This window comes from Pipistrellus kuhlii, unplaced genomic scaffold (genome assembly GCF_014108245.1).
Source record: "Pipistrellus kuhlii isolate mPipKuh1 unplaced genomic scaffold, mPipKuh1.p scaffold_m20_p_8, whole genome shotgun sequence".
Classification (NCBI taxonomy): domain Eukaryota; kingdom Metazoa; phylum Chordata; class Mammalia; order Chiroptera; family Vespertilionidae; genus Pipistrellus; species Pipistrellus kuhlii.
In genome coordinates this window covers 17,994,645-18,014,544 of record NW_023425584.1, presented here as the reverse complement: position 1 = coordinate 18,014,544, position 19,900 = coordinate 17,994,645, and the positions used below count along the sequence as shown (strand labels likewise).

The following is a 19,900-nucleotide window of genomic DNA, read 5'->3' as shown; positions in this document are numbered from 1 at the left end:
CTTTGATTTGCCTTTGAAATCAGGTCCCTTCCCCTCCCACTCCCAGGGGTCCCTTGCTACTACTTCCCCTGCTCACACCTTGCCAGCCCCAACAGTCTGTTCCCTGCAGCTCCTGCGGCCACATCAGCTCCAGGTCTCTCACCATGGACCTCAGAACCCTCTGCTTCCTGTCCTGTTGCCTGGTCATCTGTGTCCTCTCAGGTACGGGCCTCTCCTTCCTTCTTGGCAAGTAAGTTTGACTCCCCCAGGATGTCCAGAGAACCCCCTTCCTGCCTCTTCCGTCCAGGGAGTGCCCGTTCACAGCATGGGGCCGGGGAGTGAGGCTGGAACCCTGGTGTCAGGAGGCTGAGATCTAGGCTCAGCTCCTCCTGAATTGGGTCCTGCCACCTCTGGGAGCTCAGCTTCTTCATCTGAGCAACGACAAGGATGGGCTGTGGGACCCTCCAGAGCCAATAAGCCTCTCTGATCTAAAAGTCAGGGGCTATTCCTTTAAGTCTATTCCTGACTTAGATTCCTGGGCGGTTCTGTGTGGAACTCTGAAATCTGACAGGTACAAACCCTGGCTCCTCTGCTCGCTCACTGGCAAGATTTCATAAAACAGTCTCTAAACTCAGTCTATTCAGGAGTAAAGTAGGGATAACAATAATCTTAAAGTTATAGAGTGGTTTTGAGGATTAAATGACATAATGTATATAAACGTTTGGCCTGGAGTCTTGCATGTAAATACTCAACAAGTGGTAGCAATGTTATTTTAACTTGAAAGACCCCTGACTAAAGCTGGCCAATCCAAGATTATATAATTCTAAAAGTCGGGAGTGATCATTTCTAGGTTCTTTGACTCTAGGAGTCTATATTTTGCTCACAAAGAGCAGCAGTTGGAAGGCTCCATCAGGGGCACAGCCTGCAAGATTCTAGTCCAGAACCTAATGGAAGACAGATCTTAGGGGAGGCGGCGGGCCCAGGGAGACTTCCTCCATCTCTCCACTTCCAGCCGTCCCCGGAAGAGTTGGGACTGGAATAATCTCTGCGAGAGAAGAGCTGGGTTTGGCACAGGATTTGGAGAGATGCTGTCATCCCAGACTTCCTCTTCCAGATGCTGCCTGGCCCCTGGCAGTATCCCCACGTGGTGCTCTCAGATGTTACTTAGGGAGCTTCAGATGGGAGGGAAGGGCAGGCATCTTCCTGGCAACAAAGGAGTTTAGCAAAGGGTTGATGGGCGACATTGGAGGGTTATTTGAAGGAGGAGGAGTTGGGGATGGGGGTGGGAAGGCGAATTCTGGAGGTGATGTGATCTCAGACATTTAGAACTAGGGCACTGAGAAGGCTCCTTGAGAGTCTTCTAGACGAGGTTTCATAAAGCTGAGCTCTAAGGAAATAATCCTGTTGTCTATTGCCTGCCTTCGGGTGGGAGAGAGAGGGGGGAAATAGTGGTTGAAAAGCTGGATGGGTGGGTTTCCAAACTCCACCCCCTTCTATCAGAACAATCCTATTATTATGCTTTATCATTGGCCTTTCTTTTTAAAAAAAAAAACACATACATATTGATTTTAGAGAGGAAAGGAGAGGGCGAGATAGATACATCAACGATGAGAGAGAATCATTTATCTGCTGCCTCTTGCACGCTCCTTTCTGGAGGTGGAGCCCACAACCCAGGCATGTGCCCTTGACTGGAATCAAATCCACAGGCCGATGTTCTATGCACTGAGCCAAACCAGCTAGGTCTTTCATTGGCCCTTCAATATTTCAAGAGAGGGTTCTGCTATCTAGACTTTACCTATTGATTGGTTTGTTTTTAAACTTGAAAAGCTCTTGTTTAACTGAACCTCTTTGTTTTATAAATGCAAAAACGGAGACTAGACACAGGAAGATGGATAATATAACGTGGTAGCATCCGATAGAATCCGTGGGCAAGCCACGAGATCCTCGTTTCCTCATCGGCAGGCTTTGTGGGTGTTAGATAAGATAACGCACAGAGAGCACTTCGCACAGTGCCTAGGGGCCCAACAATTTTTAGTTATGACCATTATCATCATCATCAGATGCTGAAATAAAACTTGCCATCTTCCTGCAGTTTGCCCAAGTGACCTGTTGCCTTGGCCAGTCCCGAAGCTCCAAAGCTGTAGACATCGTGTGACGGCTCCCTGAGGGCCCCTCCCAACGGGGTCCCACAGTCCTCAGTCCTGGGATGTGTTTGCAGGCCCCTGTCATCAGGGCTTGTGGTGGGCCCTGCCGGGTCTGCCAGGACAGCCCCAGCTCTGGGAGCCACCTCAGCCAGATATATTCAGGTTTAATATATGTAATACAGGCATACCTTAGAGTTACTGCACATTCCATTCAGACCACCATAAATGAAGCGAGTATAGCAATACAGTGAGTGGTAATCTTCTTGCTGGGGAGGGTTTTGCCTTCCGGTTGTAAAAACAAACAAACAAACAAACAAACAAACAAACATAACACATAACATCTGGGCAGCACAATAGAGTGAAGTGCCATAAAACGAGGTGCATTCTAGTCCTGCAAGGCAGGCGTTCTTGTTCTCATTTTCTAAATGAAGAAAGTGTGGCTCAGGGAAATCAAGTGACTTGGCCAAGGCCACACAGCTAATTTGTAGCAGAACAAAGATGGAGAGCCCAGACCACTGGCTCCAAAGTCCGTGTTCCATCAGCCGGTCCCGGCTCACCATCCCTTCTCTGGAGCGGCCTAGATAAGTGCCCCCCGAGAATCTTCCTGTTTGGATGCCAGACTTCAGTGTTCTAGGTCACCGCGTTCATATGTTGAGCCCAGCTGTTCTCCCTGAGGCTTCGTTTCTCAGCCTGTAAAAAGGAGTAAGAAGCCAAAACTGGTTTGGCTCAGTGGATGAAGCGTCGGCCTGCGGACTGAAGGGTTCCGGGTTCGATTCCAGTCAAGGGCATGTACCTTGGTTGCGGGCACATCCTCAGTGGGGTGTGTGCAGAGGCAGCTAATCACTGTTTCTCTCTCATTGATGTTTCTAACTCTCTATCCCTCTCCCTTTCTCTCTGTAAAAAAATCAATAAAATATATGTTTAAAAAAACAACAATACCCAACAATGAAAAAAAATAAATCATGAAATCATATACAAGTCATTAAAAATGTTGGTGTATTGCTGAAACCGGTTTGGCTCAGTGGATAGAGCGTCGGCCTGTGGACTGAAAGTTCCCAGGTTCGATTCCGGTCAAGGGCATGTACCTTGGTTGTGGGAACATCCCCAGTAGGGAGTGTGCAAGAGGCAGCTGATTGATGATTCTCTCTCATCGATGTTTCTAAATCTCTCTTCCTCTCTGTAAAAAAAAAAAAAACAAAAAAAAAAAAAAAGTTGGTGTACAGCTCTGGATGGTGTGGTACAGTGGTTTGGGCACCATCCCATGCACTGAAGGTTGCTGGTTCAATTCCCAGTCAGGCACATGCCCAGGTTTCAGGCTCCATCTCTGGTAGAGGGGTGTGCAGGAGGCAGCCAATAGATGTTGCTCTCACATGGATGTTTCTTTTTCACTCTTAAAAATCAATAAAAAAAATTTTTTTTTTAAAAATGTTGGTGTACACATGTTTGCCATGGAATAGTAATCCAAATGTATCACTAAGTGAAAATTCAGGTTAAAGATATGTATTATATTATTCCATTTTTTTTTTTTTTAACAAAACAGTTATTTAAAATACTTGCATTAAAATAGCGTTGGGGAAATGTGCTTCAAACATTCATGGTGCTTATCTGTGGATGGTAAGTTTTGGGTCAAATTTAATATTTTTCTTGGTTTGTTTGTATTTTATGTGTTTGTGTGTGTTTTTTTCCCTAAAGAGGGACAATGACTTGTGTAACAGTAATAAGTGTACGAGGTCCTCACAGGACTCTGAGACCAGTCAGCTCCTGGGGTGAGGAAAGGACAGAAGTGGAGGCGAATGGTGAAGGCTGGTGACCCCAGACTCCCGTCTCCCTGCAGCTGAAACCCAGGAGCGTGGCAGAGCGCCCAAGGCTCAGAAAAAGAAGGATGGCCATGCAGCCACGCCCTCAGGAGCCTCTGGCAGGAGAAAACCCAAGCCAGAGCGGAGACAGCAGCCCCTGCAGAAGAAGACTCCCATGGAGGCTGCATCTCCCAGTGCCCCTGCCCCCTCCATCCTGACCCAAGTATTAGGGAGGGGCCACTTCCAGAAGGTGGGGGACTCTCTGAGCCTGCGGGCCGGGGAGCCCCTGGAGCTGCGCTGCCGGGGAAAGGTGGTCCACTGGCGGGTGCCCGTGTACCTGGAAGAGGAGGGTGAGGGCCGCCTCAGGTATGGGGAGGAGGTGCTCCTGCCACAGCCTGGGTGGGTGCGGGGTGGCTCCGAGGATGCTGGGCAGCGGTTTATAGGCACTGAGACCGTTTTCATAGGGACTGAGGTGGCCCGGGACCCACCCTGGGCATCCCATGACGTACAACTGCAGGCACCTAACAGAAGCAGTAGGGTGGGCTCGCAAGACCCACCAGCTGCAGAGAGGCTTCACAGAATGGACACGTGGCTTCCCGTGATTCTGGGAAGTCAGTTCTGGGGGCAGCAAACAGTTCTGGGGGCAGCAAATGGTGCCCGTGGGGGGAAAGGTGGCAGAGGCAAAGCCAAAGAGGCCGGCAGTCCAGCAGGCGGCACCCTTCTGCCAGGGGCCCCGCCTCGGGAAGCCAGGAAGAAAGACCGAGTCGGCCCCACCAGCACTGCCCACTCAAGTCCAGAAGAAAACCGGGCAGAGGCTGGGCTGTGGAACTGGGCTCAGAAGGTTTGCCTGCTGTTTCTCAGTTTAGCTTCTTACAACGAGCTCTCCGGGGACTCTGCCTTTTTTAGCAGGTGCACAGGCGCTTAGCGGGCCATTGCTGCCCTGAATGAACCAAGGGCCACAGCAAAGTCAGGAGCGCAAAGGTGTTTGGGGGATCCAGCTCACCCGGTGTGGGCGTAGTCAGTGGAGAACAGATTTCCCAATTATTAGAAGTTGGGTCTGGGATAGGCGAGCCAACCACAAACTGTGGGTGAGGCCAATACAAACCCTGCCGGCTCCTTCGGGGGAGCAGAGCTGGGGTAGTTGAGTGATGGAAGTTGGGGAGGGAGGACTGTCAACCAACCAAATGCTGCCACTAAGTGTCCCAAGCCACCTCCCCCACCTCCACCTCCTATCCTCACCCCCCACCCCGTCTCCTGAACCCACCGACGGCCTTTCAGAATCAGGCACTTCAGCCAGCACAGCCGGTTACAGCTGGTGAACTCCACGGGCGCGGACACCGGGGAATACAGCTGCTGGGCCCGAGGCTGCCGGGATGCCGCCTGCACGGAGGGCGAGGACCGCCAGGGGAGGACCTTCATCTTCTTCACAGGTGCCCTGGGGCCGGGTCCCCAAGAACCGCGGTTTTCCAAGAAAAACCCTCCAGACATAACTGTCTTAAGCCTTTCCCCTTCGTCCCACCTGTGCAAGGAGGGAATTGCAGAGTGGTCTCCGAGATCCTACCTGTGACATTCTGGGGTTCCAAGGCTAATTCCACAGAGAGCTGAGGAGCCCTACTTTGTCCCACCAAGGGAACAGACAATGCCCCTAGAATCCGCGGAGTCTCCCTTACTCAAATCCAACCATAACAGGAATGATTACCCAACCTAGAGAGAGGTCCTTGACCTGACTCGGTGTCACCTGGAAACACCTTAAAAACAACAACAAGTTTCTGGGCGCCAGCCCATTCAAGTTGGATGAAGTCTGGAGCCAGGGCAGAATGCCAACATTGAGAAGACTTGGCAGCCAGCAGTCAGTGCTTCCCAAGTCTGGCTGCCCACTAGGGCCCCCTGTGGGACTTTAAACCAACTGATTCTCTCTCCCGCCCCCAGCAAGGTTCTGATTTACTTGGTCCAGGGGGTGGTGCCCAGGACTTGGTTATTTTAAAATCACTTCAGGTGATTCTGATGTTCAGCCAAAGTTAACCATTGCATTTATTTGTCTCACCCTAGAGCGGTTTCATCTAATACAGATGCCACTAAATCGATGTGGCTATTTAAATCTAAATTAATGAACATAAAATAAAGTTTAAAGTCTAGTTCCTCAGTTGCACGAGCTACACTTGAAATGCCTTTGGCTAGTGGTGACATATGACAGCACTATTCTATCCTGACAAAAAGTTCTATTAGGGTCGGCACTGCTCTAGAAAGCTGGTCCCCAGGCAGCTCCTACTCACTGCACCATGGTGCACCCAGGAATCTGGCCTGAGACTATGTTGCTCAGGTGCCTTGAAAGAGTTTCATGAATGTGTGCCTCTCACAGGCCTGGTGCCTCATATCCAGTATCCCATTTGCTTCTTATCAGCTCTGCACAGTAGGCCATAATCGCTCCTACTTGTCATGTAAGAAGAACCAAGGCTCAGAGGAAGAAAGTGATTTGCTTAAGATCCCACAGTGAGAGGGTGGCAGGATTGGGAATCCAAACAGAAACCTCAACGTCAAGTTCAGTACTTCCTGTAATACTTTTCACATAGAAGGACCTTTAGAGACCAAGCCATCTGAACCCCACATTATACAAATAAAGACACTAAAGACCAGAGAGGGATTTGCTTAAGATGCACAACCAGCTGATGACAAAAGCTTGAACTAGCAGGCTGGTCTTCAGCTCCCAGTCCAGAGCCCCTTTCCGGCGAGGAAAGAACATGGAGAATAGAGAAGGGCAGGGAAAGGGGAATTTCAAATCCTCTCAAGGGACTTATGCTCATGAGTGATGGCAGAGCATCAGGAAACAATACAGTACATCTGTCCTAAACTCATTTTTCTCTCTCCCTCCTTCCTTCCCAGACCCAGAAGAACTCTTTGTCCCCACAGAGAATTATTATGAGGTGGTACAGTTACGCAGTCATCAACCAGTCCTGCTTCCCTGCCAGGTGACCAACCCCCTGGCCCAGGTGACGCTGCATCGAGAGTTCCCCCCAGAGGAGGTCCCAGTGGATGGGACGGACATCTCCTTTGATGTGAAGAAGGGCTTCACCATCCACCGGCCCCGAGCTTCCTTGGCTGGCTCCCTTTTCTGCTTGGCCAGCCTAGGAGGCGTGAGGCAAATCTCTACCAAGTACATGCTGATCTACATCAACTGTGCGTGAGTCTAGGTCTCTGGGTGGGCAGGGCAGGGCAGGCAGGGCAGGGGAGGATATCGGAGGGATCCCTCCTTTGGGAACCTCAGATTTGGAATTAGTGCATTAGCTCTAAACCACCAACCACCTTTTCACAACACTCCGTGTATCCAACCATCTTGTTCAGAAATAGCCAGGCAATCAGCTACTGAACTAGTGTGTATCAGTTCAGCCTTTCTGTCCATCCACTTAATTCTTAATCAAATCACATTATGCATCCATCCTCCCTTCAACCAACCATTCCATTCACCCATCGTCCATCAGATTAACTGTCCCATCATCTATCCGTCCTCTATTAATTCATTACAACCATTCGCACATCCTCTATCAATTCAACCACCTCAACCATTCATCCTTTATCAATTTAATCATTTCAACCATCCATTCAATCATTATAATAATCAATTTAACATGTTTGTCCCTATTTCTCCCATCTTCTCCATGGCAGACCCATCATCATCCCCCAAACCCACCATCCAAGCTTCAACAGCATCGGTCCTACTGGGAGAGAACTTCAATGTGACCTGCACGGTTCTGAGTGAGCCAGCGATTGCTGTGGACTTCCAGTGGGAATATCCAGGGCAGAAGGTAAGCTGAGGATGAAGATATGTGTGTATGTGGTGGTGGTGGTGTGTTGGGGCAGGAGTGTGGGAGTGAAGGATTAGGATGAGGGCCAAGAACAATCACAACAGAGTGGAACCCCTGCTTGACTAGGAATCTGATGATCAGGGATTCTAGTCCCAACTCTGACATTTCTTCTTTGAGTGACCTTGGATAGAGGGGCTCCTTTCAACATTTCTTTGCTTGGGAAAGCTTTAATTTCTTCATATCTAACAGATAAAATCCTTAGCTGATGGTTCCCATCTTTCAATATTTCCTTCCATTCCCTCCTGTCTTGTAATGCTTCTCTTGACAAAATTGGATGATAATCTAATGGGGTTTCCATTGTAGGTTACAGTCTTACTAGAGGCCCGATGCACAAAATTCATGCAAGAGTAGGCCTTCCTTCCCCTGGCTGCTGGCTCTGGCATCCCACGTGACAGACGCTATAGTCTGTGTCTCCCCAATTTAACTTTGCTTCACTCAGTGTTTCCCAGACAATTTTGATAATGAGTCACCCACTCCCCTGCTTTGGGGAGGGAGTGCCTATTGTCATCCCCACAGAACCAGAGTGCTACCCACTCACCATTACCTCCTGCATGTCTGTGAGTGGGGAGGAGACCCTGGCTGCTCTCCAGGGACCTGAGAAGCTTTGCATTTCCCACAAAGAGTCTGGCCTTTCAGGGGCTCTGACACTGAGCTGTGGTCTTGGGCAAGTCACTTCCCCTTCTCCGGAAGGACACGTGGTACCTCTTACCTGCTGGGGCCTGAGGGAGCGATGGCCCTGGGCGAAGTTGGCAGACGGTTATCTTTTTCCTACAGATGGGCCGACCCCCCTACGTCAGCGAGTGGGCCGACGTGGTCCGCAGGGAGGGCCAGGCCCAGCAGGAGGCGGGGAGCACCCTGTACGTGGAAGAGGCCCGGGCTGGGGACGCTGGCATCTACACCTGCCGGGCCACCAACCTTCAGGGCACTGGGACGGCCACCACCCGCGTCTATGTGACCCGGAGGCCTCGAGTCTCCCCTGCGCCTTCCTAGCTCCCTCCCTGACTGCAGGCATCTGCGTACGGAGCGGTGGGCAGAAGCAGGGGTAGGTAACTGGGCGAACTTCGGTGTTTTTGATGCCAAGGAGGTGCTCCCACTGGAGAGAAAGAACCTTAGCCTTCACCCCTTACACTGTCCCATCTCTACTTTCACCCCTCACTTCATGCTCACTGCCTCACGCCCTGCCCTGCCCTGCTCTGAAAGCCAGCCTCCATTCCAACAGGGCTGGGCAAAGCCAGGGCCAGGGGGGCACCAGCACCCCGGGAGGAAGCCTAGACCCTGCTGGGCCACCCAGGCCCCGGGATTATTCCTCACAGATGCATGGTCTGGCAGAGGTCATCACCAGGACCCCCCTCTTCCCTCTCCCAGGAAAACACAGAGGCCAGGAGAATGCTATTGTGTTTCTATTTGGCTTCCACAGCTTGTCTGCCCCAGGGTGAGGCTACAACCACAGTGTGTCCCCTCCAGGCACCACAGGGAAACCCTCCTCCCCACAGCCTTCCCCCTTTCCAGCCCCGCCCCGACCACAGAATCAGGCTTTCCAAAGGGCGTTCTGCAGCCGGCAGCGCAGTCAGAGGCTAGGAAACGCTGAAGACTTTGCTTCTTCCCCAGAACTCTGAAATGTACGTTAGCATATTAAAGGTTCTGAGAAGTCCTGCAGCTGGCAGATCTGCTTCATGGGATTGAATCTGGAGCTGCTCAAATTGCTTGGCCACTAATTCTTTTCTTGGTTGTGTGTGTCCAATGAACTAGTGTATCCCCAACAGGCTTTAGGGAAAGTTACGTGAAATAGTCCATGGAGAGCTCCCTCCAAGGCTCCTGGATAACCCGTCTGCCCACCGCGGGACTCCCCTAGCCCTGCGGAACCCCCAGAACTAGAAATGAATGGAGAAGGCAGTCTGGGGCGAGGGAGGGAAACCTTAGTTCTACTGGACTAACTTTTCCTACAAGCGGGCCCTGCTGGGGGCTGACACTGGGGGCCTCAGGCAAGGCCCTCGGGCTCCGGTGATCTCAGTCTGCTTTGATGTTGAAGAGAGGTAAGGACCTGCTTCAATGTTTTATGCAGACTGGAGGGGGAGGTGTATCAGAAAGCATTTCATTAAAAATGCTCTCTGCAAGAAAGATTGTTATTATAGCCTCCTGCTGACTGGAAGCTTCCTGAGAAGAATCTTAAATCCACAGATATGAGGGCTGAGGGCCGGACTGGCCTGCCCAGGTGGGTTGCTCCAGCCACCCCGTTGCCGGGGAGGCGGAGGGCCCAGTGCTAGGGCCTGGGGTCAGGGGTGGTAGAAGGAGTTAAGGTGCGAGCAGGAGTAAAAGAGAGACCGAGTGGATAGGGGCCAGAGAGAAGAAGGAGGAGAAAGACTGTCCCAGACTTGATCTTCCCAGAGCCTGGGGAGAAAGAAAAAGCACAAGATGAGACCTGAATGACAGCTGAGGCCCCTGTCCTGGCTCCGTGAGTCCCGCTCCCCACTAGGTTTCCTCATCTGGACAGAGAGGAGGTTCCAGCGTTGGCTGTGGAGTGATTCAGATGCACCAGACGGGCCCCGTGCCCACGTGGCACTGAGACGGAGGACCTGGAGGGCCGAGGAGCAGGCTTTGCCTGGTCAAGGAGGGGCTCTAGCTTCACCAGACTCTGGGAGCAGGAGCAGTGGCATGTCCGATGCCCAGCTCAGACCCTGCCTTGGCTGGGTGGCCCCTGGCACTGCCAGCCCCAAGGGCCTCCACTGACTCCCTCCCAGATGCTCACCTTTCTCAGGTGAATCGTAAGGTTTGGCCCACTTCCTCCCCTGTCCCGAAGCCCCTAGTCTGACCTTCAGACAATCCCACAACGGGACACTGCCATGACATAGGAGCCATTTGTTCAGTTCCCCCATCCTCTGTAGAGGCTGAGAGAAGGCCAGGGCAGAAGTGGGGACCTCTAGGGGTAGGTTGATGGCTGGCAGCAAAGCTGACTGGTTAAGACCAGGAGGTTGTGTCCTCTTAGTCCGATGCTCAAAGCGGCCCAGGCTCCCCCTGGGAAAAGCCTCAAAGCTCCCCTATTTGAACAGAGATGGGGGGACGGGCAGAAGGGCTCCTCTTGCTTGTTCCCTGGGCCAACTTGAGAGAAGGCTTCCGGGGGGCCTCTGACGCCCCAAGGGCGATTCTACGTGGCCCAAGCCCTGCGGCTCCCTGGGCACACGCCCCGCTCCCATCGCTCTCCCGCCCTCGTCCCTCCTGGGGACAGAATGAGAGGCTCCTGCCGTCTCCTCCGAAGGTCCGGAGAGGGAGCGGTGACACGGGTGGCACGGTGGCCCAGGCCCTGGGCCTAGGTGGCCAGGAAGGAGACCTCGGTGGGCGTGACGGAGGGCAGGGGGAAGGCGGGGGAGGCGTCGGCCCCAAGGACCCGGTACAGCAGCTCCTCCTTCTCCTGCTGCAGCTGCCGCCTCAGCTGCGACTCCTTCTCCAGGGCCTCGTGGGCGAGCAGCAGGTCCTCCGAGAGCTGCCTGTGGGGGCGGAGAGAGGCCACAGTTGCCCCTCAGGGACTCCAGCGGCTACAGAGACTACACGTTCCTCTAGGACAGTGTTTCCCAAACTTTTGACATGTGTGTACCCCTTCTATAATTTTCGTAATGCTGAGTACCCCTCATACTCATGAGAACGTAGAATTAGGCACAGCTAAGCACGGTGCAGTGCATATCCCCACCAAACTCCGGTGCAACGAGTACCCCCACCAAACTCTTCCCGTACCCCTGGGGGTACGAGTACCACACTTTGGGAAACACTGCTCTAGCACACCATCCATAGATGGGTCACCTGCTTGCCCCAGGGTCCCCGCCGCCCCATCAGGCCCCCTTGCAGGCAAGAGGTGACCTGATCTGCTGACCAAGGAGCATAGTCCTCACGGGCAGACAGCTCTGGGTTCAAATCTGCCGCATCACTGAGCTGTGTTTCCCTGGACGAGTTATTTACTCTTTTCAAATGTCATTCCCCTCGTTTGTAACGTGGGAATGAGAATGATGGGAGCCAGCTCTTAGACTCTAAGACTTAGAGTAATAAGGAGGATAGATGATAGGTGTCCATCAGATTATGTCTGATACGATATCAGCTCTAATTTACTAAGCCCTTTGATCTGACGCATTCACGTACATTCATTCATTCACGGGGCCCCCTGAGCTGGTCTCAGGCTGGGCTTTCCCATGATGCCCACTCAGCCAGGATGGGGACAAGCGGATACTAATCAGGACCTCTGATTTAGGTTTCCAGTCAGGGTTGGCCCCTAGGGATACTGACTCCCAAGGGAGGAGGAGCCACATTCCCCAGACAGGCCTGGGCCCGCCGGTCAACCCGTCCCCTGGGCTGCTCTGAGACCCTCAGCGGGAGGTTCTGGCCACAAGGGTGGAGGCGCGGAGGCCGGGGAACAGCTACCTGGACGCCACCGCCTGGTTGCGGGCTCGGACGTGGAGGTCCTCGTTCTCCTGCTGGAGGGTGGTGATCTTCTCCTCCAGCATCAGGTTCTTTTCTTTCTGTAACGAACAGAACGGGCTCTGGCGGCCACCAAACAACGTGTGCCGCCACCTCCCTCTTATCCGTGGGCCCTGAAAACGCCGACTCATTCTAGACCCAATGTTACAATTCAGGGAGCAAAATGACTTAAAAAATATAAAGCGAAGGAGTGCACAGGGGGCTGGCCGTTCTTCATTGGGCCACGTGAGAACGTTACAAAAAGGATACAGCCACAACCACCTAGTATCGCCATCATTTCAGAAAAGAAGGGATATTCTTGGTTCTCCAAAAATCAGGGGATCGACTATACAGAAATAAAATGAAGGGTGCCTGTTATGCTCAGAGAGCCATAAAAATGATTGGACAAAATTTAGAGGGGACATTTGAAGTTAAATGTCTGATTAAAATACAGGTTGTGCACACACAGGCCAGAGACACGTCTTCCAGAGCCACGGAATCTCTGTGCAGGTCCAACCCAGGTTTCCAAGGCCCCCCTTCTCCTGCAGACACAGCCACGGGGTCCCCAATGCCTGCGGCTCCCAGGCCTGTCCCGCTCACTCTGGTCTCCCATGTCTGTCTGGTTTCCAGCCTGACACGTGACATCTGCCAGGCCCTCCTGGTTAGCCAGGCTACGCCCTGGCGTCACCCATGTGACAGAGACACGAGTAGCTAAAGAAAAGTGCAGGACCCAGGTGACAAGGAGCTACCACTTCACCCAGACTGGCCACAGAGCAGTCTCAGCATGGGTGGCAGGTTAAAGCTGGTGTGGGCCTCATCCGGGTCCTACCCTCTGCACACTCCCCTGAGGGGGTCCTACCCTCTGCACACTCCCCTGAGGGGGGTCCTACCCTCTGCACACTCCCCTGAGGGGGTCCCACCCTCTGCACACTCCCCTGAGGGGGTTCTACCCTCTGCACACTCCCCTGAGGGGGTTCTACCCTCTGCACACTCCCCTGAGGAGGGTTCTACCCTCTGCACACTCCACTGAGAGGGTCCTACCCTCTGAATACTCCACTGAGGGGGTCCCACCCTCTGCACATCCACTGAGGGGGTTCTACCCTCTGCACACTCCCCTGAGGGGGTTCTACCCTCTGCACACTCCCCTGAGGAAATGCTTAGAGAGCAGAGGCCTGAGGTTGCATCCCCCTTGACCCCACCCCCTGATCGCTTCCTCCACGTACCACTGTTTCCATGAGGATCAGCCGCTTGTCTAGCTCATGAATACGCTCATTCTTCATCTCAATGACAAAGTGTAAGCTCTCCAGCTCCTGCTCCCAGAACTGACTGGGGCTCCCGTAATCCTAGACAGGGACATGAGTGGCTTCGTCAGACCAGCAGGTAGAGGGCACACACTGTCTCCCTCCTCCCCATTCTGCCTCCAACAACTCATGGTTTGATTTACAGAAGTCCCCTCCTTTTCTTGGCCCGTGGTAAGTGCTTAACATGCTCATTCTATCCCAATAATCCCCTGAGACATCACAGATGAGGAAACCGTGGCTCAGACAGGTTAAGTTGCCGTGTTGAGTGGTCAGTTTGCTGTTTGCACCTAATTCTCCCTGAATCCAGAGCCTGAGCATTTTATAACCCACATGCGTCCCTCTGAGCCCTGCTTCCCCTGCCCCAGTGACACGTGACCCTGTTTCTTCTGGTCCCTTGTGAAGAGAAGAATGTCAGGCCTGATCCGGTCCTTGAAGAGGGCCTGGCCTTCCCTGTGGCCCTGACTTTGGCCTCCCTGGAGTTTCCAGAAGGAAAGGGCCCAGGTGTAGGGCCACCCACCTGGATGTGCTTCTTATAGTCTCGGCTCAGGATGGACTCCTCCACTCTCTTCATCTTGGCCTGGAAGGCCTCCAGCTGGGAGCTCAGTCCATCGATGGTCTCCTGGAGCAGGAGCGATGATCAACGCTTGGCTCACAGAGGCAGTGGGTGACCTCTCCACTTCCCCGAGAGGGACCCGTTCGGGTTCCTCAGCCTGCCTGCTCTACCACACCCAACGAAGCAGGCTCAAACCACTCCAGCCACTGCTTGACACACACCAGCCCCGCCTCTTGTCCTAAAGCCTTTACGGCCCCTCCATAGTCGTGGGAACAATGTCCTGGGATTCAAGGCTGGTGTTAGCTTGGCATTCACAGCACCTCCAAACCGGGCTCAATACACTCACCCAGGTTTATCTCCACAGCTCCCGCTACACGCCACCTCCTGCAGCCAAAGATCACATCCCTCCTCCACCTGCAAGGTGCATTCTGGCCTCCACAGCTTTCCCCTGCCAGGAATTTCCTCCACCCACACCTTGCCTGTTACCCTTAGTGCAGGACGCAACCCTTTAATAGGATGCCCAGGCTCCCCTGCGTTTGCCCTGTGCCTACCTCTCCAGCCCCAGTTCTCTCTCCCACTCTACGCTACACTCCAGGCATCTTGAGCTTCTTCTAGTACCACAGGGATTCCATATTGCCCCTCTCCTTCATGCCTTGAAACACACTGGTTTTGTTTTGTTTTGTTTTTAGATTTTAAGCTGGGGACTGGGTGGGCCGCCATCCTCTCTGCTGAAGAGGCAGGAAGAAGATGATGACGGCCCCTCCCAGTGCCTTTATTTTATACCCCCAATACTAGGAAGTACACACTGGTTTGTTTTTGTTTTCTGCATAAGGCACCTTTCCTATCCTTCTTCTGAAGAATTCCAACCTATCCTTTAGGCTCTGGAATCGATCTCACTCCCTTTAGGAAATCCCTGACCAGCCAGGTTGGGTTGGATGCCTTCTTTCATGCTTCCACAGGTCGCAGTCATCCATCTGCTCACCAGTCTCATCCCATGGTGGCAGCAGCCCATGATGTCTCCAAGATCCTCCCAACAATCCTTAGAAAAACAGGCCAGCCCTAATCTCAAGCTTGGCTGTCATACCAAGGGGTTTGGATACATGAAGGCAATCCAGCCTGTCCCTCAGGCCCAGGTAGAGGCCACCAGCTTCGGCTGTTAAGGGCTCCGTGCTGCCTTCCTCTCATGGAGACTGGCATGGCCCTGCCTCTTACCTGCAGGGCCACCTTGGCCTCCTGGAAGGAGTGGGTAAGGGCTTCCTTCTCTTGCTCCTGTGAGGCCCGGAGGACTGTAGGGAAAGGAGACCTCCGTGAGCTTAGACACCCAGACACTCCACCCTAAAGCCTTCTGGCAGGCCCCCGGAGGCCAAGAGTGTGGGAATGCGCTTATCCATCCTCCTATCTCATAGGCTTGGAGCCGTGTCGAAAATAAAGTAGATATCTAATAAAAGCTCATGGAAATGGGAACAAATTATGTCCAGCGAGGAACCATGAACCCTAGCAGATTGTGAGTGCCATCCACACGCCACTGGAGCTAAGATCCAAAGGCCTTACGTCAAACTGTCCATCTCAGTCCACAGCATGCTGTGGAAAACGCATAGGGCCAGTGTCTTGTAAGCTGGGTTAACCAAGTCATGAATCATTGAGTTATGACTCATCAAACCATGGTAAGCACCTTAGATTGGGGGCCCGGAAGTCTACCTGGTCCAGATCCTGCTTCTTCAAAATGGAGGAGCCTTGATATTTTACTTAAAATCCCTAGAAGTGCTTTTACCTCGACGGTGAAATGGGTCAATAAGCCTGGCCTCATGTCTCTAAGGGGCAAGAAAAGGACATGCGAGGACGTTCCAGGCTGGGTAGTGCTATGCGGAGCTGGATTTATCCATTCCCCAAATCAATACGGTTATATTTTTCCTCCCACCTCCTCAACAAAGTACCTTCTGGAAAATTCCAACTATGTCTTAACCGAAAGAAGACAACACAGAAATGACCAATCAATAGTGGGATGGGAAAGAGGACAGAGGATAGGAACGTTTAATACAGCCAAAGGCCCAGGTGCAGAAGGGGTCTGTCCGAGTGGGCAGTGACACAGAGAAAGGAATGTTCAGTAATAGAAATGTGGGCTGTCAAAAATGTGGGCCTGTCCCCGGAGCAGCCGGGTCTGGTGCGGCCAGGCCCGGAGCAGCGGCTGTCAGGCTGGGAGCAGCCAGGCCCGGAGCGGCCGGGCCTGGAGCAATTGGGCCCAGAGCAGCCAAGTCGGGTGTGGCCAGGCCTGTAGCAGCAACAGCCAAGTCCAGAGCAACTGGGTCGGGAGCGGCAGTGACCAGACACGGAGCAGCTGGTTGTGGAACGAACCAGAGCAACAGAGGCCAGGCCCAGAGCAGCCTGGCCCAAAACAGCTCGCTCCTCACCTGCCCCTGCCCCATGGCTGCCTCTCAGACATGGCTGGAAACTTTTGCGGGAACTTGAGGGTCTGCTGAATCAAGTGATGAAGGCTTAGATCTGGATGTGTTGAGTTAGTATAGTGCTGGGGTGTTGACCTGTGAGTGCCTTGGGTGGGGCCTGGATGAGGCTGGTTGTCCTATTTGGAAATGTCTTTTGTGTGAAGTGTATCATTTTGCATGTGGAGGTATTATTGATATGAGAAAATGCTAAGTAACAGATTTGCTATCTGAAAAGGGATTTACTATCGGGGAAAGGGAGGGAGGAAGAGACTGAACATAAACTGAGCACCAATGGATGAGGATGAGGGGGCAGAGGGTGGGGTGGGAACCTGGTGGAGGGGGGAAGAAACGAGGAACCTGTGTAATAATATGAACAATAAAGATTGATTAAAAAAAAAAAATGTGGGCCTGTCACAGCTATATAAAAAGTATAGGCTTATTAAAAAAAAAATTATGAGTCTAATTTGCCTAATTAATTTGCCCATTAGTACAGATTCTGGTTCCAGGTAAGAAGAGGGAAGCACACTCCATCCAGTCTCTGACTAAATGTGGCTATAAAACCTGAACAGAATAAACGAAGCTGCTGTTTCTAGACCCCAAAAAGTAAATGATGGCAGGCCGACTGGGCAAGAAGACCAGAATTTGAAGTACCACTGAATCAGTAGATTTAAACAAGATACAGAATCTCATGTACTCAAATATGCAAAAAGAGACAATACAAAATTGCTCAGCATATGAATCCAAAAATGGCTCAGCATACAATCCCAAATACTTAGCATACAAAGTAGCAATAAAATCTCACCCTAGCTGGTTTGTCTCAGTGAATAGAGTGTTGGCCTGCAGACTGAGGGTCCCGGATTCGAATTTGGTCAAGGATACATGCCTGGGTTTCAGGCTCAATTCCCAGTAAGGGGCATGCAGGAGGCAGCCAATCAATGATTACCTCTCATCATTGATGTTTCTATCTCTCTCTCCTTCTCCCTTCCTCTCTGAAGTCAATAAAAAAATATTTTTTAAAAAGGAAAAGAAAATCTTAATTTGCCCGAAAAGAAATCCAACAGATGCCAATACCGAGACACCACAGAATCGTTACCAGAGACTTAAGACAGACATTATAAAAGCTCCATGAAGTCAGAGTGAGTACTCTTAGAAAGAATGGAAAATAGAAATTCAGAAAAATAGTGTCTTATTTAGAGAAAACAACAGTTTGAACAACTGTGGATTTCTCATTAGAAACCTTAGTGACTAGAAGGAATAAGCACGTTTAAAAACTGCTGAAATAAAAAAAAACACCCCCCCCCCCCCCCCCCTATAAATCTAGAATCTTAAATCCAGTAGAAATATTCTTCAGGAAAAAAGGTAAAATAAAGACATTCTCAGATGAAGGCATACTAAAAAAGAAATTCATCACCAACAGACTTGTGTTAAAAGAATTGCTCAAGAAAATTATTCAGACAGAGACAAATAACACCAGGAGAGAAACCTGGAACTTCAAGAATATAGAAAGAGCAACAGAACTGGTAAATACCTGGGTAAATATAACAGGCTATTCTTCTTCCCTGAGCTCTTTAAAACATGATTGATGGCCTTAGCCAGTTTGGCTCAGTGGATAGAGTATCTGCCTACAGACTCAAGAGTCCCAGGTTCGATTTCAAGGGCATGTACCTTGGTTGCAGGCACATCCCCAGTAGAGGGTGTGCAGGAGACAGCTGGTTGATGTTTTTCTCTCATCGATGTTTCTAACTCTCTATCCCTCTCCCTTCCTCTCTCTAAAATAATCAATAAAATATATTAAAGAAAACATGATAGATGGTTAAAAGCAAAAATTATAACATTGCCTGATGGGCTATTCAATGTATGTCGATGTAAGACATCAGACAAGTACAAGTAAAAGGGGAGAGATTAAAGGGACATACATGATGGCAAGATTTCTATATTCCGCTTGAAGTGGTAAAATATTAATTTAAGTAGACTGTTATATACACTGTAATTCTTAGAGCAATGATTACACACACACACACACACACACACACACACACACAGAGAGAGAAAAAGATATATAGTAAAGGAGACAATAGGTAACATAGATCTAAATGCAAAATTTAAATCCATAAAACTTCTGGAAGACAACATAGAAGACCTTTGTTACTTAGGGTTCAGCAAAGAGTTTTTAAAATGATACCAAAAGCATATATATATATATATATATTGTGTGTGTATATATATATATATATATATATATATATATATACACTAATTGTCCCTCTGATCATTCAACCAGTCACTATGATACACACTGACCATCAGGGGACAAACACTCTGACCAGTAAGTTAGCTGGAGTCTGGCGATCAGACTGGGTGAGATAGGCCAGACATACCCTAGAGCCCTCCTGTGGTTCCTCCCTGGCCCCAATTGTGGGGTCCTTTGGCCTGGCCTGCTCCCTCTCACAATCTGGGACCTCTTAGGGGATATTGGAGAGCCCATTTTGGCCTGATCCCCACAGGCTAGGCCGAGGGACCCCACCAGGCATGAATCTGTGCACCAGGCCTCTAGTAATGAATAAAATAGAAAATAATACATTGGAATTTATAAAAACTAAAAGTTTTGCTGTTAAGAGAATGAAACAAACAAATAAATACACAGTCTAGAAGAATATATTTGCAAATACAAAGGACTCATATCCAAAAATATAAAGACCTCTCAAAACTCAACAGTAAGAACAAGCAAGCTAATTAAAGTGGGCAAAATATTTGAAAAGACATTTGACCAGATGATATATAGATAGCAAGCAACAGAAGAAAAGGTATCCCATATCATTAGTCAATTTAACCCACAAAGAAAGATTACTGCACACCTATTAGAACAACTACAATGAAAAATATTGACAAGTATTGGCAAGAAAGAATAGTAGGACTCATGCATTGCTGATGGAATGAAATGATGGTCACTTGGGACCACAGTTTAGCCTTTTCTCATAAAGTTACACCTACATTTATTATGTAACCTATCAATCCAACTCCTACCCAAGAGAAATGGGTACACAAAAACCTGTACCCACATGTTCAGAAGAGATGTATTCATAATCGCCTCAAATTGGAAACAACCCAAATGTCCCACAAGTGAATGAGTGAACAATGCAATACAACTCTGAGATGAAAATGAATACACTAATGATGCATGCAACAACTTGGATGAATCTCAAAGGCATCAGGATGAATGGTATTGTATTATTTTGTTTATATAACAGCTTCAAAAAGACATAACTATAACTGAAGAAGAGATCAGTTGGGGAGGGGGGTAGAGGAGGATATGAGCTCAAAAGGGCAGCCTGAGAGAATATTTTTGGGGGTGATAGAACTGTTTTATACCAGATTATGGTGATGGT

General features: G+C 50.5%; 2 protein-coding genes across 2 annotated transcripts in view; one reads left to right on the top strand and one right to left on the bottom strand.

Moving 5' to 3' along the window:
- The first annotated feature begins 3,700 nt into the window (after positions 1 to 3,700).
- On the top strand, positions 3,701 to 8,769 carry LOC118711247 (platelet-derived growth factor receptor-like protein). Its single transcript, XM_036424281.1, has 6 exons — positions 3,701 to 3,737; positions 3,958 to 4,285; positions 5,198 to 5,349; positions 6,800 to 7,093; positions 7,580 to 7,719; positions 8,554 to 8,769. Exons 1-6 carry the CDS (start codon positions 3,701 to 3,703, stop codon positions 8,767 to 8,769), a joined length of 1,167 nt encoding a protein of 388 aa, XP_036280174.1.
- Positions 8,770 to 9,168: 399 nt separating this feature from the next.
- Positions 9,169 to 19,900, bottom strand: part of CCDC69 (coiled-coil domain containing 69) — a 38,056-nt gene continuing 27,324 nt past the window's right edge. The window contains exons 7-11 of the mRNA XM_045576681.1: positions 15,286 to 15,359; positions 14,038 to 14,139; positions 13,443 to 13,562; positions 12,184 to 12,281; positions 9,169 to 11,261 (exon numbers count right to left, since the gene is read on the bottom strand). Coding sequence (XP_045432637.1) covers positions 11,084 to 11,261; positions 12,184 to 12,281; positions 13,443 to 13,562; positions 14,038 to 14,139; positions 15,286 to 15,359 — 572 coding nt within the window. The 3' untranslated portion in view covers positions 9,169 to 11,083. The remainder of the gene's footprint in view (positions 11,262 to 12,183; positions 12,282 to 13,442; positions 13,563 to 14,037; positions 14,140 to 15,285; positions 15,360 to 19,900) is intronic.